This window comes from Schistocerca serialis, chromosome 8, assembly GCF_023864345.2.
Source record: "Schistocerca serialis cubense isolate TAMUIC-IGC-003099 chromosome 8, iqSchSeri2.2, whole genome shotgun sequence".
NCBI lineage: Eukaryota > Metazoa > Arthropoda > Insecta > Orthoptera > Acrididae > Schistocerca > Schistocerca serialis.
The window spans coordinates 147,530,936-147,550,234 of NC_064645.1; the positions used below are offsets into that span (position 1 = coordinate 147,530,936).

A 19,299-nucleotide genomic window follows, 5' to 3' on the forward strand; every position below is an offset into this window, starting at 1 on the left:
TCCAGTTCCACTGAGCTAGTCCCAAACCCATCTGACTGTGGGCACAATGCGGCTGTTTTGTGGACCCTAACTGTGCCCAGTCGTGTGGCAGTTATCAACATGCCAAAATCAGAAGGGAAATGGGTGAAGTGTAGGATGGCAGGTAGCAGTTTGGGCTAGCAGGTAGCATTGCGCCAGTGGAGCCGATGCGCCCAGATCATGCACCCTACCACTATAAAATCGTAAACACAAAGGCGAACCTGTTGGGGCAGACCTGCTCTGCAGAGTGGGTTGGCCAACTGGTAGACCTGTGAATGGGTGGCTTCGGTGCTTGGTGCCACACTCTCTCACATCATCAGCAATTAATCCTTAACTGACTCCACAGGCACGTGCTTCAAACTGAGGGCATTCCATAGATCTCCAACAAAATGACTTCCGCACACAGTGGACACTAGCTAATTGATTCAGATTGGTGCTTGCGCAGCTCTGCTCTAGAAACCACGCCTTTCTGGCAGGATGAGGAAACTGCTGCAACCATTGTGCCACCCACTTAGCAGGCCAAAGATTTATGTGTACCATGAAATCACGACAATATCTACTTTGCCCTATTTCATGCTTTGAAAAAGGAATGTCTGACTCCAAACCAAAGATGCATCGGAGTTCTGTTTCGCCTCTTAGGGATACATGCATTTTATAAAAGTTCCAGAAGAAAGCACAATAAATATAAAAACCAAAATTACGCATCAGCCATGCCATAACCAAGTTTAAGTGAGAAATATAACACTCCGTTGCTGTTGTGATCTCCTTTAAAAGAACATTTCCAGGAGCAACAAATTTAAGATTTTGGTAAGACCCAAAAACTGTGGTAAGTGCTTTCCAATCAGCTTCGCTTCCGTACTAACAATTATGTCAAAATTTCTCAGGTGAATTTGTGCCCCCATGCTAAGCTATTCGATCATGTCCTTTATTACAGTGTTTAGCTTTCTGCCTATTGGCTACTTGAATGTTTTTCCTGGCCTGACCCTACTTCTCATGAATGTGTTCAGGAGTTGTCCTGTTGGATAGTAATTCATCAGTGGACTGTAGGCTAGACAGGGGGAATTTTGGCTGAAAGACAAACATAAATTTTACTGGAGTATCCTTACATGCCTCTTGTGTGCCATGTTTGAACTATTGAAGACATACATCAACCACTCCAAGATCTCATCCCACCAGTTATGGTCGTCATGATGGTACACGATTAACGCAGCCCAAAGTTTCCGATTAATGCTCTTAGCAGAAAAAGGTTTCAGATAATACGGAATGCAGACAGCTCTCCATGCTTCCATCCCACATTCTGTTTCGAGTCATGCATTCATATCGCTTCAAGAACTTGTTGACACTGCGTTTTTTTCAGTAGAATGTGCCATATGTATATTTACGTTTATAGTGAGACTAAACATTTTAGTATTCTGTAGCAGATTGTTAGCGTATCGCCTATTGGAAACATAAAACAATATTTTGCCTACTCTGTTGAAAAATCCAATGTCAGCAAGTCCGTAAAAAAATTGCGAGCAGCAGGAATGCATTACTGGAAACAGACTGTTGGATAGAAGCATGAAGAGCTCTGCTTTTTGCACCGTTTCCAGTAGGTTCTATAATCACAATCTTGTGTCACACATGGTGCGGTGTCCTGAAAAGCATATCTCAAAAAATACTATAGCTTGCTGGTGTATGGTTCAGATAGCTGGACAAGTGCTAGATGTTTAGAGACGATCCCAAAAACTCTCTCTGCTGCTAAAGTAGCTGAAACTGGCTACATCACAAAGATGTTTGACAATTCTGTGACTGTCGATTTACTTCCTCCAGTGACACAGAATTGTTGTTCTAAATTGAATTTATATTTTCTTGCCATTGTGATGAAATATTGTGAATGATTCTTACCTAACGTATGACAGTGAGGTAAAAATTAAAAATTTTGGACTGCTGGAAGGCAATTCAGCATATAAATGACCTTAACAATACAACATATAAATGACCATTGCTCTTGTCTTTCGCTGCACGAACCGTTTGCCTCTCTCTTTGACAGCTGCAGCAACAGAAATGAGACAGTGCTTGAAATGTATTCACAACTGCGATTATGGGTTTCTATAGTTGGTATAATGGAATGACGACGATGAATGTTTGTGCCGGGCTGGAGCTCGGACACGAATTTATCTCTTCTTGCGAGCGGTCATCTTACCTTATGACTAGCCGATCACGACTCATGGCCACATTCAAACTTCCATATGTCGTCAACCATGTGTTTACAACCTCTACGCGTACATCAGTTATGTATATTCCCATACAAGGGAGACATTATACTTGAAAGTCGCTTGCCCAGTGTCGGCTGATAAATATGATATTGCAGTCCAAAGGAACTTTGCACCGTAATTCGGAATATCACAGGCACTGCAGTATCGTATCACAACTAGAGAGTATTCGCATCAGCGTCGTCTTACTAGATGTGTGCCATGTCACCAATTTCTTGAAGTTAATGCAGCTATCGGCATAGATTCGAAACTCGCTGGAGTGCTGGTTTACTTCATGCCAGTTTTTTCTTCCTTCCGTAACGCAGCTGATACCTATCACAACGAAAGTCAGTAACAAAATCATAAGCACGTCTTTAAAGTCCATGCTGCATTTGTTTCAGAATAAACAAACAGCATTTCATAATCAGCAGCCTTCTGCTACAGTGTCACAACTTCCAAAAATTATTACTATATTTCTATTATTAATTCGTTAATATCAACTCTTTGTCGGTCACAGTGCAGCTGGAATAATAGAAGCATTGTATCTTCACCACACAGAATACAGGATTATAAAGAGATGCCCTAGTATCCAGAGTCATGCATGAGGTGGTAATTAATTTTGATAGCGTAGTAGTTTCCAAAGACATAAATTTGGGATCTGTAGGGATTGGTCAAGCAATGTTTCTGATGCGAAAATACTGCAAGAACTCTATATTTTGCACAAGGGTGTGAGATTATATAAGTAGTTTTCGAATTCTCAAGGTAAATTTTGGCACCAGGCGTAGATATGCGAGACTTCTAGGTGGCAGCTACCGGTATTGATAGCTGATCGTAAATTGTGATTTCAGGATTGAACTATGTGGAGATTTAGAAGCTTGTGTCATGTGTAGAATCCAACCTTTGACTAGCATCTTGGAACTGTGTCTTTGTTGAGCTTTTTGATGAAATTGCGGGGCTTTAGTTGCGGATTATGTGGAGACTAGCAGTGATCCATGTTTCCAGTTCAGTAAGAAGAATTTTGAAAACATCTGAAGGCAATCAGACCGTTACGAAGATGAAGGTGGTATAAAACTTATGACTTGGTGATCCTCGCCTCGCGGGTCAAGGCAGGGTTACTGAGCTTTAGCTTAACAATTTCGTTAATACCAAAGTGAAGGGAGTTTGTTTTTGGGCCCACCCATAAATTTTTCTCACAATGGCGTAGTTGCGTCGAGTAGTGACGTAGCAAGCCGCGACATACCGGGACTGTGATGTTGATAGTAGTGGGTGATGGAAACTCTCCTTCAAGACCTCGAGTTACCAAAGTAAGTGACTGAAATGACTCGAAGAGACTCTCAGTGGCATATACTTAACATTTGTTCACCACCTAGGAGCGATTGTAACACAGAAAGTTTTTGAATGCAATGAATTTTGTTTGATCCCGAATTTTTCAAATAATTTCATCAGATTCATTTAATGTAAAACAGTAACCTTACCACATTTCAATTTCTTAACAGTTTTACGTTATTCCACGTTGATCTCAAGAAAGAGGTGTGTAGTCTCCATGTCTATTTGTCGTTCAGGTTCTCCTCTATTTAAGTGGCACAAATTTTTTTTAGCTAAGCCAAAAGGGATGAACTATAGTATCAGCAAACAAGTTCATGGGCACGAGGCCTATCATGGAAGTGTTATTAAACATTTTCAGCAGTCTCATGAAATTAAACTACAATTACCATTGTTCAGTGAATCAAATTTTGCTGCAGAATTTAACGTAGTGGTGTGTTCTATCAATTACACCACATATATTAATTACACATCATTGTTTGATAAGAATAGGCTTCGTTTGTGTGAAACAACCGGGAACCAGACTATGAGCAAAATCCGTCAAATATGAGGCTCTGCATAGGAACTCTGTCCCATGCTCACCTTCCTCTTACTTTGGTTTCTCTGTGTCTTTAGCTGCCTGAAAATTTAAAATCTCATCCAACAAGCACTTTTCACGTTTATGGATAAAGCATCTCTAGCAGTTATATTGTAATCATTGCAGTACGTTATGCTTTTTGTTACTTTGGTTTTTGTAGACTGAATGACGGTTTTGCTCAAGGATGACATCTGTGAGGAATTGTTTGATCATCAGAAAATCTTCATAAGTGAGCACAAATTATATTCTGGGACAAAAGGAAGCCAGTGAGCACATTGCATGTATAGTGCAACTATTCCTACAGATAGAAAAATGATAAATGACTTTTCCAATGACGTGGAATGCGTCACTATTCAAATGACTTTAGACACGTTGTTGCTAGAAGAGGGCCAAGTTCTTCTACCCCACATCCAAAACTGGATTTAAAGGGTGCCCTCAAAATGCTTGGGGGATTCTCCATTATGAAACTTCTGCTAGTGTTTCACAATTCCATCCTCATTTACTTTTATGTTTGCCATTGTTAAGTTTTGGGAATGAAAACATGGCACAAGTGGGCTGTAATCTGTATTATCTGTTCAATTAGCCAGTTTTAATGGTGAAGCGGAAAGCTTAAAAGATGTGTGTGAAAATTAGCCATTGCTAAAATTGGCTAATCACACAGACAATAAACATATTACAGCCTACTTGTATCATGTTCTTATTCTCGAAACAAACTGAGGCTCTTGACTTCTACAAAAATAAATCAATAAATAAATAAATAAATAATAAAAAAATAAACAAAAGTTGTTACGTACATATGTACTACGATCAAATTTAAGTGTAGCATTATCTCTTTTATAACAACTTGTCAGTTTTCCTGTACAAGAAAATCCTGTAAACGTCAGCTACAAAGGGAGAAAGCTGCAATTCGCATGAAAATGCTGTGAGATGAAGCGCCTCTTTGGATGCACTTCAATAACTTTCCTTGTGCCCTGACCACACGTTTTTATTTTCAAAAACATCTTACGCGTTTCGTCTACCGTTATTTACAAAGGCAGTGTTATGTCAATCAAGATAATTGCTCATTACATACATTGTATCACGTCAACATTCTGAACTACTTCGCGCTTGTCTCGTGATTGGGAATGTTGACATGATACAGTGTATTTAATGAGCAATTTTATGCTACTGACATAACACTACCTTTGAAAGATGGAAAGTCGAAACGCGTAAGGTGCCTTTGGAAATAAAAGAAGTGTGGTGAAGACATAAGAACAGTTATTAAAGGAAGAAAGCGCGAATGACCTGAGATAAAACGACACTCAAGAGATCATCGGAATGGTGAACAATTGGAAATATGAAGAGGCGAGTATTTTGGTTACGGTGCTCAAGAAAGGTCGTAATATTTCAAGAAGTTTTGAATGAGATGCATCTTACACGGCAGTATAACTGGAACCTTCAGCAACTGATTTATATGGCAAGGGTAATTTATACCTCCTGAGGCAATAAATTCTTCATCATTCTTTCGTTATGATGACGTGTGGACACCGCAACTGTCGATCTTCTGTTTGCTTTCTACAGCATTAATGACACCTTCCTAATGAAGCTCATGTATATGAGATGCAGGAAAGTGTATAACTTCCGTTTGTCAGCAGTTAGTAAACTGAGAAATAACCAGAAACCCTGTTTTTTATTATTTCTACAGAATCCACGTACCTGCCTTTTCGCTTTTTTTCCCGTGAACGTTCGCTGATGTACAGGGAGTACATAAAGTCCGGGAACACTTTCAATTATTTACTGCACAAGAACTAAACTTTGTACTGATGTCATACACATTGCATTTTGAAGAGAAACTCTGAAAGTATTTTTTACAAACATTCGATATACGAACCATGAGTAACTTGGCAGACGTCAATACGGTAATGTGAATTCTTGCCACACCCGTCCCAGCATGGCATCGTCGACTGTGGCAGTCGCTTCCCGTATTCTCTCCCGGAGCTCTACTACATCACGTGGTAGAGGCGGTACATACGCCAGACCTTTAATGTGTCCCCACAGAAAAAAGTCACACTGAGTGAGATCTGATGATCGGGGAGGCCATTTCATGAAACAGTTGTCCCCCTTCTCTAGGACGGCCGATCAATCGATGTGGCAGCTTCGTGTTCAGATTCCCACGAACTTCACGATGAAAATGTGGTGGAGTCCCAGCCTACTGAAAGATGAACGGAGAGTCCGATTGCATTTGAGGCATCAGCCATTGCTGCAACATGTCCAAGAAGGAATATCCAATGACAGTGCTCTCATCGAAGAACAACGGTGTCTGCTTTGTACCCCAGATTCGACAATTATGTCTGTTCACTTTCCCATTAGTGTGAAAAGTGGCTTCGTTGCTAAAAATTAAGCGATCAACAATGCCATCCCCATCCTCATTCAATTGTTATAAGTGGGAAGAGAATTAAAAACGCTTGTCTTTGTCGTCGTCGTTGAGCTTCTGCACTAGCTTCAACTTGGATGGTTTCATAGACAGCTTCCGTCACAGTACTTTCCACAGTGTCATTGTAGCCATTTAGAGTTCACAGGATGCACGACGAACCGATTTCTTTGGACTCCTTATGAATGTCCCTCAGAATGTCTCTCATACGCGCTCCACATTCACTTCACTCACACTAGAATGCCCATTTCTCTTTCCCGGGCACAAGCAACCCGTCGTAGCGAATTTGCCGTGCCAGAGGTAATTGACCTTCCTTGTTGGTGGATTCTTACCGTACTTGGTTCTAAACATCTGTTGAACAGCTGTAGCACACTTGTTTTTGTCGAACTCCAACACAAAGAAAGCTCGCTGCACACCTGAACTCGCCATGTTTGCGACTAGCGCTTACTATCGGCAAATTACCAAACTACAGTGTGGCGGTATACATGAAAAAAAAAAAAAAAGTTTCAGTGTTCGTCTTCACAATGACGTATGTATGATATCTGTACAATGTTTGGGTCTTGCGCAATAAATAATTGAAAGTGTTCCTGGACCTTATGTACACTCTGTACATAATGTTCAGCACTGTCATCCCGAGATTGGGGATTTTCCCTGCCCAGGGACTGGGTGTTTTTGTTGTCCTCATCATTTCATCACCCTCATCATCTTTCGTGACAGTGAATAGATTGGACTGTGAAAAAATTTGGACTTCGTAAAAACTGGCACTTTGAACGGGCGCTGATGACCGCGCAGTTGAGCGCCCCACAAACCAAAAATCATCATCATCAACTGTCATGCCGTATTCTGACGTAGTTTCTCATACTTCTTCCCAACAGAACATTTGTCGAACGTCCCATCCGAGTCATACATCCCACCGAACAGTGTTTTATACCGTTAGCCTGTAAGATGCAATGGAGATGACTGAAATACACCCAGTAAGTAAACTAGGACAGCAATCCGAAAAGAGTATTTGTTGAAGATCCCCAGTAGTGGGAGCTTCACTTTTCTGCTATTGAAACGGCGATATTCATATTGAGCTATGTAATATCAGGTCATTTTTAATAGGCTATGACTACTAACAGTCTGAGTCTATTAGTTAAGGGAGGAAATTTACAACTCGTTCCTTTGATTAAAACATATGATTAACCTGTGCCAAAAGCGCTCCAGTAATGACACTGAATTTGTGTTTAATTGGAAACAGTAGTGCCTGCAATAACCAGGGGGACAATAAAAGAACAATAATGAGATTTTTTATAAAGTGTCTCAGATGTGGATCAGCAGTTACTAAAGTTAGACAAAGACATGTAACTGTGTTTCATTCTCCATAAGTAGAAAAAGAAAGATAATGCGCCACAGGTCAGTTATATAAATAATGAGTAATATAAAGTACTCCAATAAACCGCAGATGCACAAGAGCCGCAGTTCTTACAGAAAATTGAAAACTGTTTGGGGAAGAACAAGGAGTTTGATATTCGTGGACAATGCAGCAGAAAACAGGAAACGAGGAAGAAGGAGAAAACGAAAAACGATAAACGAAAAATAAGACAGAAAAAGTGTTACGAAATAGAGCATCGTGTAAATTACGAAATATCAGAGATTTGTCGGTAGTGATGTAACCTGTTCGAACAACTAGTACTTTATTTATTTAAGAGGGAAAACTTACGATCGAAACGTGAGAAATTGTTATAACGTTAGGAATATGTCGCGTTTCATGCCAAGTGAGATACATGCTAAGTCCCTTACGAAAATGAAACGATGTATAAAGGTTTCTAAATTCTTAACCAGATGTTAACCTACAGAATACGTTACAAGGCAATACTGTTGACCATAGCTAGCTTGTTATATAATTTCGTGGATCTTAAATCCAAAAGACATTCATTTTGATACTTTTGCCTCACAGAATACGTCCTGTATATACAAAGAGAGGTGACGGAAATAGTTTTAGGTGCGTCTGAATATGTAACAGAAATGCTGAAAAGAATTAATTTGCTGATGCCCAGAGAAACATTTTGTTTATCGCGCAAAGACTACTTTTTTAAATTTTGAGGACTGGTTTGAGTTGGGTTGTTTTAGGGAAGGAGACCAGACAGCGAGGTCATCGGTCTCATCGGATCAGGGAAGGACGGGGAAGGAAGTCGGCCGTGCCCTTTGAAAGGAACCATACCAACATTTGCCTGGAGCGATTTAGGGAAATCACAGAAAGTCTAAATCAGGATGGCCGGACGCGGGATTGAACCGTCGTCCTCCCGAATGCGACGGGTTTAGCATCAGATCCTCCATATACTACAGGTATATACATCGATCTCTTACAGGTTGTGAAGATCACGTGACTAGTAACAAATGACAATGAGGCATGCATGTAAACACTGTTACCGCACTCCCTCTGTGACATAAGAAAAACACCGTCTGTGAAAGAGTGTCTAGAGATTAACTGGGTATGAATGTAGCTGCAGATATAGTTACAGAAATTTGTGTTTTCAGTACTGCAGTATCCGTTGACAAATTTTGCTCAGTGACTGCCAATAATTCCTGTACGACAGACCGATGGGGAACTTCCATAGATCGTTTTCATAACGTAGCTCACAAGCTCCACAGGAACTTACGGAAAACGTAAACAACCAGCATTTTTAGATTTGGTTCTATTACCCCCACCCCCCCCCCCCCCCCCCCCCGCCACACACACACACACGCACGCACATCACACAAGTTGAAATAACGATATTTTTTGCCTTACCGACAACAGCAGCAAGTAGCTGGGGCCATGTGTCTGGCTTCTTTTCAGCCAACTGCACCTCCTCAACCATTTTCCCATTGGTGGTAGGTTTGGTATACGGCCATATCCCCGCAGTGTTCTTGAAGACACCCGCCACACTATAACCGTCAGCCACGCTGCACCGTTTGCTTGTGACGGCCTTCATTCCTGTACTTAACTGCTAGGAGACGTCGTTGCTTAAGTACCTACGAATAATCCGCGAGATTATCCACACGTGTCTGCGCAGGCGCCCAGATTTGCAAGGAACACGAGCACAGACTGGGAACATAATAACGTCTGCACCACAGCTAAAACAAGCTAGCGGCGCAGCCTATGTGAGTAACACGAATGCCATTCCTTATTGATTTACTCTTTTTTTTTCTCCTCATTCATAGTGCGCCATTTGACTCGTAAATACAGCAAGTCAATCATTGGAGATGTAAACCCTGGAGAGCACGGCTCAATTTCTCAACTACAATTATTACGTGAGCGAAGGACATAGAGTGTGATCATTAAGTACAGCGCTGGACAACGTAGTTTCTGTGAAAGGAGCATGTGCACACTATAGATGAGAAAAAGTGACCGGTTAAAACCATTACCGGTATTTTAGTTCTGAATGAAGGATATTTTTCCGTATTTGTTTGGTTTTGGTTATAACAGCGAATTTTTATTTTTTTAAAATAGCTGTGAGCACTATGCGACTTAACTTCTGAGGTCATCAGTCGCTTAGAACTTAGAACTAATTAAACCTAACTAACCTAAGGACATCACACACATCCATGCCCGAGGCAGGATTCAAACCTGTGACCGTAACGGTCGCTCGGTTCCAGACTATAGCGCCTAGAACCGCTCCGCCACCCCGGCCAGCTTTTATTTTTTATTTTTTTTAAAACTAATAACCGATTAATGGCACCGAAATATCATTTAGCCGAAGCAGAAATGCTAAAATTTTTCGTTTTCAAATAAATCTTCTTTATAAAAGGAGTAATTTTTATTCGTAAAATTTGAATTGGTTCGAAATATTGCGTTATTACAGAAAGTGGGAAAAGCAGTCAGTGCAGTTTTAATAAAAATGGCGACAGAAACGAGCAACAAACACATAGTATACGAAGTCGTACAGCATTGCTGAGAGAATAATGTCCCTGTTGCCGTGCCGTGTGACGTGCCTTAAGGCGCACGTGTATTTGACGTGTTCAAAATTTGCCTCCATCTGGTCTGTAAGATTTTTTCTCACTGTCGTCGTCCGATATTCGTTGTATTGCTGAAAGACACCAGCTCGAGCCTGGAAATATTTTAAAAAATTGTCGTAGCACGGAAGTAAGAGCTTGATTTGCTTTAAAAGTTTAATTATTTGTCTGCCGTTTCAACGAAATTATAAAAGAGCAATAAAATTATTGTAAGAGTAATAAATTGAAACCTCAACAACTCTTCACTTATAGTATACAATAAAAATAGAACGTAGCCGATCTGCTGGCTGTGTCTATAAAAAAGAAAAAAAAAGTGTGTGACATCTTATGGGACTTAACTGCTAAGGTCATCAGTCCCTTAGCTTACACACTACTTAACCTAAATTATCCTAAGGATAAACACACACACCCATGCCCGAGGGAGGACTTGAACCTCCGCCGAGACCAGCTGCACAGTCCATGACTGCAACGCCTGAGACCGCCCGGCTAATCCCGCGCGGCGGCTGTATCTATATAATACGCCTTTATCTGCTTGCAGCCCTCGAAAACGGACAGATTAACACGAAAATCGGAGTTCTTCACCTCAGTTTTCACTCTTTAGCATTAACTATTCGCAGTGCCCAAATAGTGGTACGATCCCACATTACAACGTGACTTTTGAGCATAGTTTCAAAAAATTTGAATCAATAGGGGAATAGTGGTGTTTTTTGTAGTATTCAACCACTTAACACTTTTCGAGAAAAGCAGCGGACGTTGGAAGGAGTAAATATTCTTTTATTTGTCTATTTAATTTAATATTTTCATTTTGTATATCTTGATACTGATGGAGTCAAAGTTCTATAATTTTTGTTCGCTTTCTACGTTCATTACAGGAAATAATAGGAATAAACAACCGAAAATCGGTTATTTCAAACCATTTATTTCGAGCGGTTTTAACAGTCAGGATAAAATGGCGTGAAAAAAAACGATATTACCTAAAACAGGTTGTTTCAGCGAGAACCGCCATCCCTAGTACACGTAGAGGACATTCACAGGTGATTGACTACAGTGTGTGTGGAGAGTGTGCACCATCAAGAAAAGTGATGTTGCAACACGACAACGCTCGTCCCCATACTAGTCGGAAAACCACAGCTGTCGTTGCTGAAACTAGGTTTCCAGGTATATCCATTTCCACATTTTTTTTGCTGATTTGGTCCCTGTAACTTCTGTGGCTCCCCCTCAAACCCCTTTCCTGCGGTCCGACACACCCACAGCAGGACAGCTGTTCGCAGTTACTGGAAGTCTCCAAAATAATGTCCGCACGTCATAGCCCCGAACAGGTGGTAATGTGAAGGAGTTAAGTCGGGAAAATAAGGTAGGTGAGGCAGTGTCTGGAGTCCTATCTCAGCGATGGCAGCCGTGATTTCCCCATTCCTATCTGGTCGAATACTTTTCGTGACTGGGCACACCCTCCAGACACTGCCACGAATCGCTTGTGAATATCCACATTGTGTACACCCTGCTTCCACAGAAACCCCGTGTGCCAGTACTGTCCTTGATGATCACACCCCATCTTGTCCTCTCACGGAATGACAGTAGTTGTAAAACTGTATGAAACGTCCCCTTTGAACAATTATACATGACTGTCCTTAAACTGACACACAATATTTTGTTAGCGCAACGCAATCTGACTTTCAATAATCCCTACAAAAGAATGGCCCTGACTAACATTAGACTATACCTTTCACAAATCACTTACCTCACAAAAATCTTCGCTACTCAAGCTACTGCAATACAGCTAGCGCCACTACTGCCAGCTAAATAAAAGATTCAAACTACTGAAGGCATTAACTACTGATACGGATAGTTAGCAAATGAAAGATATTAATAGAGAACAAACAATGTATTTACCTTGATATCATCATATATAAATATAGCAGTTCATGACAAATTTCAAAACTCCGCCATCTCTCTCTCCACATCCACCACTGCTGGCGGCTCACCTCCAACTGCGCAACGCTACGCGCCGTTCACAGCCAGCTGCCTAACACTACAATGGCGAGTATTACAACAATGCAAAGCAGCCACAGACTGCACACAGCACAGCCAGTGATTTTCATACAGAGGTGGCGTTACCAATAAAAAAACCTAAACAGCCTACTTACACAGAGAAAACAAACAGCCTACTTACATAGAGAAAACATAAACAGCCTACTTACATAGAGAAAACATAAACAGCCTACTTACAACTGCGCTGTATGGTGCAGGGATTACACTTCTAGTGAGCCAAAGTACTACATGCCATTGTAATGGTGAATCAAATGGCGCTCCATGAACGATGGGAAGTAATACCCTCTCATGCCTCGCTTTCTCAAATATGGACACTTATATTTTGTTTCACTGATGTTACTAATAAATGTTTCGTGAAGAGGTAGTAATTTTTGTTCTCACTGTCCTCATATAGAGACACCTTCATATTGCTTGGTCTATGAAAATAAATTTTTCGGTAAATTGAATTCTTTATAACATACGTCTTAGGACACCAAAAAATGAATCAGAAATTTTTTCAATTTGAGCTTGATAATTCGTGCATGACAGGAATGAAGTGTAAATCAATATGGAACGCCCCTCGTAGATTTGTTGCTCTGCGCTGTTTCTTATCGTGTAGTGTGTCGTGTGGCAATTACGTGGTATAAATAAAGCGAAGGCAGCAAAGACAGGCCACTCAGGATATCATCAGAATGAGTAAAAAAGGCTAACAAAGCCACTTCAGTTCATGGAGCCTCAAATTAAGGTAAATACTCTTCCTCAATAAGTGTCCTTCACACTTAATATGGAACAAAACATAGACAGTATCCTAACACGGGGTGTTCAAAAAGTCTCTCCGCAGTGCCGTGTGATTGTTAGCCAGCGTTCCGTATGGTTGTTCGCTTGCCTGGGCTACTGCCCTTCAAGTGGATTCTCTCAACATTCCACTGTTTCGTTTATCTCAGCCAGCGTCGGTAGTATCGTTGATGTGTGTCGTTACGTATTTAAGTTTAGTTCCTTTGTTCGTTTGTTTCGTTTTGTCACTGTTAAAATGCTAACCATTGAAGAACGTGTGTTTTCACTCGAACAAGGGTTCAAAGCTGTCTGTTAATAGACAGTTTCAGTTAGTCAAACATTTAATTCAGTTTTCCCGGAGACGACACTCCCACATAGCGATACTGTGCGAGATCTGATTAACAAATTTCGTAGTTCGGGCTCGATGACAGATGCACCGAGAAGAGGTCGTCCTATCGTTTTGTCTGAGGATAAACTACTCAATATTTCCGATAAAATGTCCATGAGTCCGAACAAGTCAGTAATAAAACCCGCCTAGGAAATTGATGTTAGTGTCGCAACGGCCCACACAGCTGTAAGGAAAAAATTAGAACTTTTCCCATACGAAGTGACAGTCGTGCAAGAACTGAAAAATACTGATCATTCCAAGAGACTGCATTACTGTCAATGGTTCGAAAATTTCGTTCAACAAAATGGGATATTCTCAATGAAACGTTTTTCACTGATGAGGCGTGGTTTCATCTATCCGGGTACATGAACTCGCAAAATTCTCATATGTGGAGTACTGTAAATCCATTGTGTATTCATGAGGAACCACTTCATTCTGTGAAAATAGGAGTTTGGATTGCAATTTTTAGACGTCGGATTGGATGTCCCATATTTTTCAACGCACAATGATACTGCAGTGATATTCTGTACCCATTGATAGGAGAAGTGGTATTAAGTGAAATACTGAACGGTTATTTTCAACAAGATGGTGCAACCGCGCATACAGCTCGCGTTTCAATGTCACTGCTTGCTGATGTGTTTGGTGATCGCATAATTTCACAGGGACTTTGGCCTCCACGGTCGCCTAACCTAACACCACCTGACTTTTTCTTCTGGGGTGCAGCGAAAGCAACGGTCTATAAAAACCGTCCAAAATCCATCGATGAATTGAAAACTGCAATATCCACTTTCACTGCTTATGTTACAGCTTGTGTTTGGAAACATGATTAGACGAATTTAATTGTGTATTCAACAACAGCGGGGCACTTTCAACATTTAATGTGAAAATTTGTAAGTAAAAATTAATATTTAATAAATTAGTAACTTGAATTTCACTGAGTTTCATTTCGGTTTATTCACTACGGCATACGGCACGCGCGGCTAACAATCATACGGCACTGTGGAGAGACTTTTTGAACACCCCGTACTATTCAACAACGCCACCAGCGTTGATAACCAATGCGGGTCTGTGATGTCTGGACAAAATCCAGAGTGTAGGGACACCACCATCCAGATACTCCAGTCACATCAAATCGTGCGTGTCCGCTGTGTTCAGACTTCTTGCCCAAAGATTTGTGCCTTGTTTTAAATACTCTTCGTGTATATTGCTATATATACATGAAGGTGTGGTAAAGTGGCCTGGATGGGAAAAAGAGGCCATTGCTAAATTTTTGCACTGAACAGTGCTGCCGTCTGCTCAGAAATGGTCATACTAGTTCTGATACTCACCATCATTGTTATCAGTGAGATGGACAGAAGAAGTTTATTTTTTAATGAAAACTTTTCCGATTGTCAGTTGTCTGTTGTACGGTAGTTATTTACACTATTGTTGCTACCTCACGTAAACGAAGAATAATATTTTTTCATAGCCATTTAGAAACAATATATTTTGGCTCACAAAAGTAGTCCTTGTTGTTTCTTTTGGTTTGATAGTTTCATAAGTAAACCATTAATGCCGATATGGCATCCGATCGGGAAAGGTTGTCTCCACTTGTCGCGTATTCATTTTTCCTGAACGTTTCTCGTTTATCTGTTCTCCCCAACAGGGGTTAGTTACATGCATGTATAAACATGATACTACACCCTGACTTATAAATCCTTTTACATACAAAGCTATCATCTGTCAAAAAGTTCCATTGTGGCGATAGCGGATTCATAAATTCTGTTTTATCTGGACTAACACAAACGCCCGACTGAAAACCGTCAACTTCTGGCACTTGGTATTCTTTCAGACACTAGGCAAGATACACAGAAATCAGAGCAACAAAAGTAATACCCTGTAGCGATGAAAAATACGATTGAGGCTGTGAAGAATGATAATACGACTTCTTCCACAGCAGCAAAGCAGTTTCAAGTTCCACGGAATATGATGAAAAGAATAATTCCGGACAATGCAAAGCTGGAGTAGGTGATGAAAACATTATGGGAAGCTCATCCACAGTGTTCATTATAAAGTAAGAACAAGGAATCTTTGATTCTGCTTTTAAAATAGAAAACCGGTTTTATGGACTTACAGTGAACGGTCCAGGGGGATTAGCACGCAAGTTGGCAGAGTGGAACAAAACATCGTTTCATTTGAAGAAACAACAGGAAAGACAACACCCTACTATTAGTCTTATGAAGCCTACCTTGACGGCTAGAGGACAAGCTTGTTACATGATCAACACGGACAAGTTCTATAGTTTCTCTTAAAGCAGTGCAAGAAAAACAGATTCATTCTGCTCATCATATGTGGACGATAACGCTGACAGATCGGTTTAAGAAAAGCAAACTATTTATACTTAAAGCAAGATAACAAGCTAGTGACGTCATTTAATTCGATAAAGGGTTGCTTGTCCACTTTCGTAGTATGTATTAGAGCACTAAAGGCGCGTGGTCCATCAGAATCGTGTGCACTAGGCTGCGATATGCGACAGAGAGAGAGAGGGAGAGAGAGCGAGCGAATACATTTCGTGTACATTAGCGGAATTTGTGGAAGATGACCGATGCTGAGTGAGCGCATGTCAGCGGCCACCTGCACATAGCCTGCGAATATGCAGAGCGTGCATATCTGATGCGATTCTCTAACCACCAGAGCTGGGCAAACTTTATTCGAATGACGAATAACGAATACATATAAAAATTATTAATCGTTATTCCAGAATAAAAAATTTTATTCCCAGTATTATCCATTTGCGCGAATAAAAACATTCATTCATCATCTGTGAAAAAGCGGTATGAAAAATAGCTATGAAATTCATTGGCATTTATTGCTCCAGTTCTTCGTAATTTATTTAATAAACTTTCTTTTTATTGCTTTCAAGTTAGTTTTCAGAACAGCTGTCTTTTTCAAACAATTCACTGGAAAGCTCATTTCAATTTCGGAGCTTTGAGATTGTGAGACAATAAAGGAAATACGTTCAACACATGTGTCTCCTGAAATCATCTTTATTTAGGATAACAATATAAGACTTTCATATCACAATCTTCTTTAGCAAAAATTGAGTAATCATTATTTCTACTATAGGTTTGGCAAATAACTTCTAAGTGGCTCCACGTTAGTTTCAGCTCCCAGATAATGATCAAAATAAATTTTATAGTTACGTCATAACATCATTTGAAACTCAAGGCTCGATTTCTTAAACATTTCTTTGACTATTCTGTAGTTTGTTGTAAGCCTCCCTTGGTCGTGGACAGCAATATAGGTGAATAATTTGTTTCTAAATCAGAAGTATGGCATTATCGGAATAACTGCAGTTGGTGTAGAGAGGAGGACAAAGTCTTCCAATCCTCTCTTGGCACTTTCTCGATAAAAGGTTGTCAGTGTGCTGCAGTATTATGAAGTCTTTCATGTTCTTAAACCCAATGTCTCTTCTGAAATTTTTCAGTCTCAAGGCTCGATGTAACCGCATAAGCGCATGTCAGATCTAAACCTATTCCATTTTCTAACGGAAAACACACTTATAGTTAATCCTAAAACACATTCGAATGACTCTGGACGTCCATCACTATTCCAAAGGCGTTTAGGAGATTTTAGATTTAAGGTTTTTAGACGCTAGTCATTAACAACCACTGGGTTCTTACTTTGTTCGCTCACTTTATAGCACTACAAACACGGACGAACTGCGTAGTGATATCGAGACATCCATATCCGACAGTGTTACCAATCTTGGTTCAATGGAGGAAGGTGCTGAAGGTCAAGGAGTTCTGCATTCTGATCTTTGGCTGCTTACGTAGAGGGTTACCACATGTTAACGTAGGGAGGGGGGAAATGCTGACAAGTGCGGAGTTCGCTGAATCGGGCAGCATCGGTGTTTAACTGCGAAGGCCGTCCGCCTACGAAACATTTTTGTGATACATTTATTACCTTGTAATGCAGGAAACGTTGTGCTCAAGTTAAAGATTGTGTGAGCACACCAGTGCTTTACTAGGCATTGTGCGTGTCCTTGTCTTCCTCCTGCACCTGAACCAATGAATACAGTTACTTAACGGGGAACCTTCAGTTCAACACGTTCTCAACGAAACACTGTGCAACTGGACTTGGCATTTTTCTCGCTGTTGTAGGCGGAAGAAGCGACAAGTAACACAGGAAACCATAGGACCAATGGTGTATCGTTCCCGAAACCTTGAGCTCTGTAGTCTGAAACAAACTGACTTCCGTTTTTATTAACTTCCAGTGCAGCTCTTCCTGGCGCTTGTGTGCTTTCATCGGCTAGCTTCAGTAGTTTTACGAGCTGCTGTAACTTTCCTTGTCACCAGTGTGACGACTGAGTGACAGAGGCGCATTTCGGTACAAAGAGAAGCAGCACTCAGTCCAGGGAACGAACACCAGTTACAGAATATTGAAAAAAAAAAAAAACTGTGGTGGCATGCTACGTTATTTTCATTTTAGGTACGATCAATGAACAACAAACAATTATCTGATTTCGCAGAAACAAATAATCCCGCGAATACGTTATTAGCGAGCAGATTGGACGATCGATTTATTCGGATAATTATCCACATAGAAATTTATTCAAATAATATCCAGGTCTGGTTATCACTATATCTTGCATTTCTTTCCTCTTTACAATCAGTGCAGGTAACATTATCAACTGTAACAAGTCCTGTTAGTTCACTTACCAGATTTATTCACGATTGAAGCTTTTTCTGTTAATTATATACAAAGTTCACAACTCGGATCAGTCGTCACGCTCCCAGACGTAAACCTGTTTCATTTGATCTGTCGAAAATAAGTCTCACGGTCAATTTGATTTTTGCTGCAGACCGAGTGCGAGCCGGCTTGAGTGGCAGTGCGGTTCTAGGCGCTACAGTCTGGAGCCGAGTGACCGCTCCGGTCGCAGGTTCGAATCCTGCCTCGGGCATGGATGTGTGTGATGTCCTTAGGTTAGTTAGGTTTAATTAGTTCTAAGTTCTAAGCGACTGATGACCTCAGAAGTTAAGTCGCATAGTGCTCAGAGCCATTTTGAACTGAGTGCGAGTATTAACTCATCAGCTGTTCTTTCACACAGATTTACAATTCCACACCTAAATCAGTTTCCTTCAATAACACTCAGTATTCTATTATCAATTTAATTTTCCTTATACGTAATTATACTCAGTCGCTGTGGCAAAATCTGGTAAACATCCGGTATACAACATTCGCGTTGTCCATACAAAACATGGAAAATTTGCAACTAAAACGAAATTCTAAGTCTAAATGGATTCGGTCTCTTAGCCAGGCCCGTTAGTGCCGCTACCTTGGGACGAAGACTGATTAGCCTTAAAATAAAAAAAAAATAGGCTAAACACGTTTCCACAGCTGAATAGCAGAGCCACTCAGTTAATGCGCTCCCTGTCATACCAAGTGCGCAAACTGCTGGCTGCATCCTTTCTCAACGTGTGTAGGGTGAATGATAGCCAGTGAGCACTGCTCAGACGGTTTCGAAACGCCGGTGCAGTGTTCTAGTATGTACCTCCGCACTTGCCACTTTACCTGGTTAGGTTGGGGAAAA

At 40.7% G+C, this 19,299-nt stretch overlaps 1 protein-coding gene across 1 annotated transcript in view; it reads right to left on the reverse strand.

The window, feature by feature from the left end:
• The window catches only part of LOC126416884 (facilitated trehalose transporter Tret1-2 homolog), a 56,421-nt gene extending 46,905 nt beyond the window's left edge, over positions 1-9,516 (reverse strand). The window contains exon 1 of the mRNA XM_050084768.1: positions 9,333-9,516. Within this exon, the coding sequence (XP_049940725.1) occupies positions 9,333-9,516 (184 nt within the window). The remainder of the gene's footprint in view (positions 1-9,332) is intronic.
• Between the last annotated feature and the right edge of the window lie 9,783 nt (positions 9,517-19,299).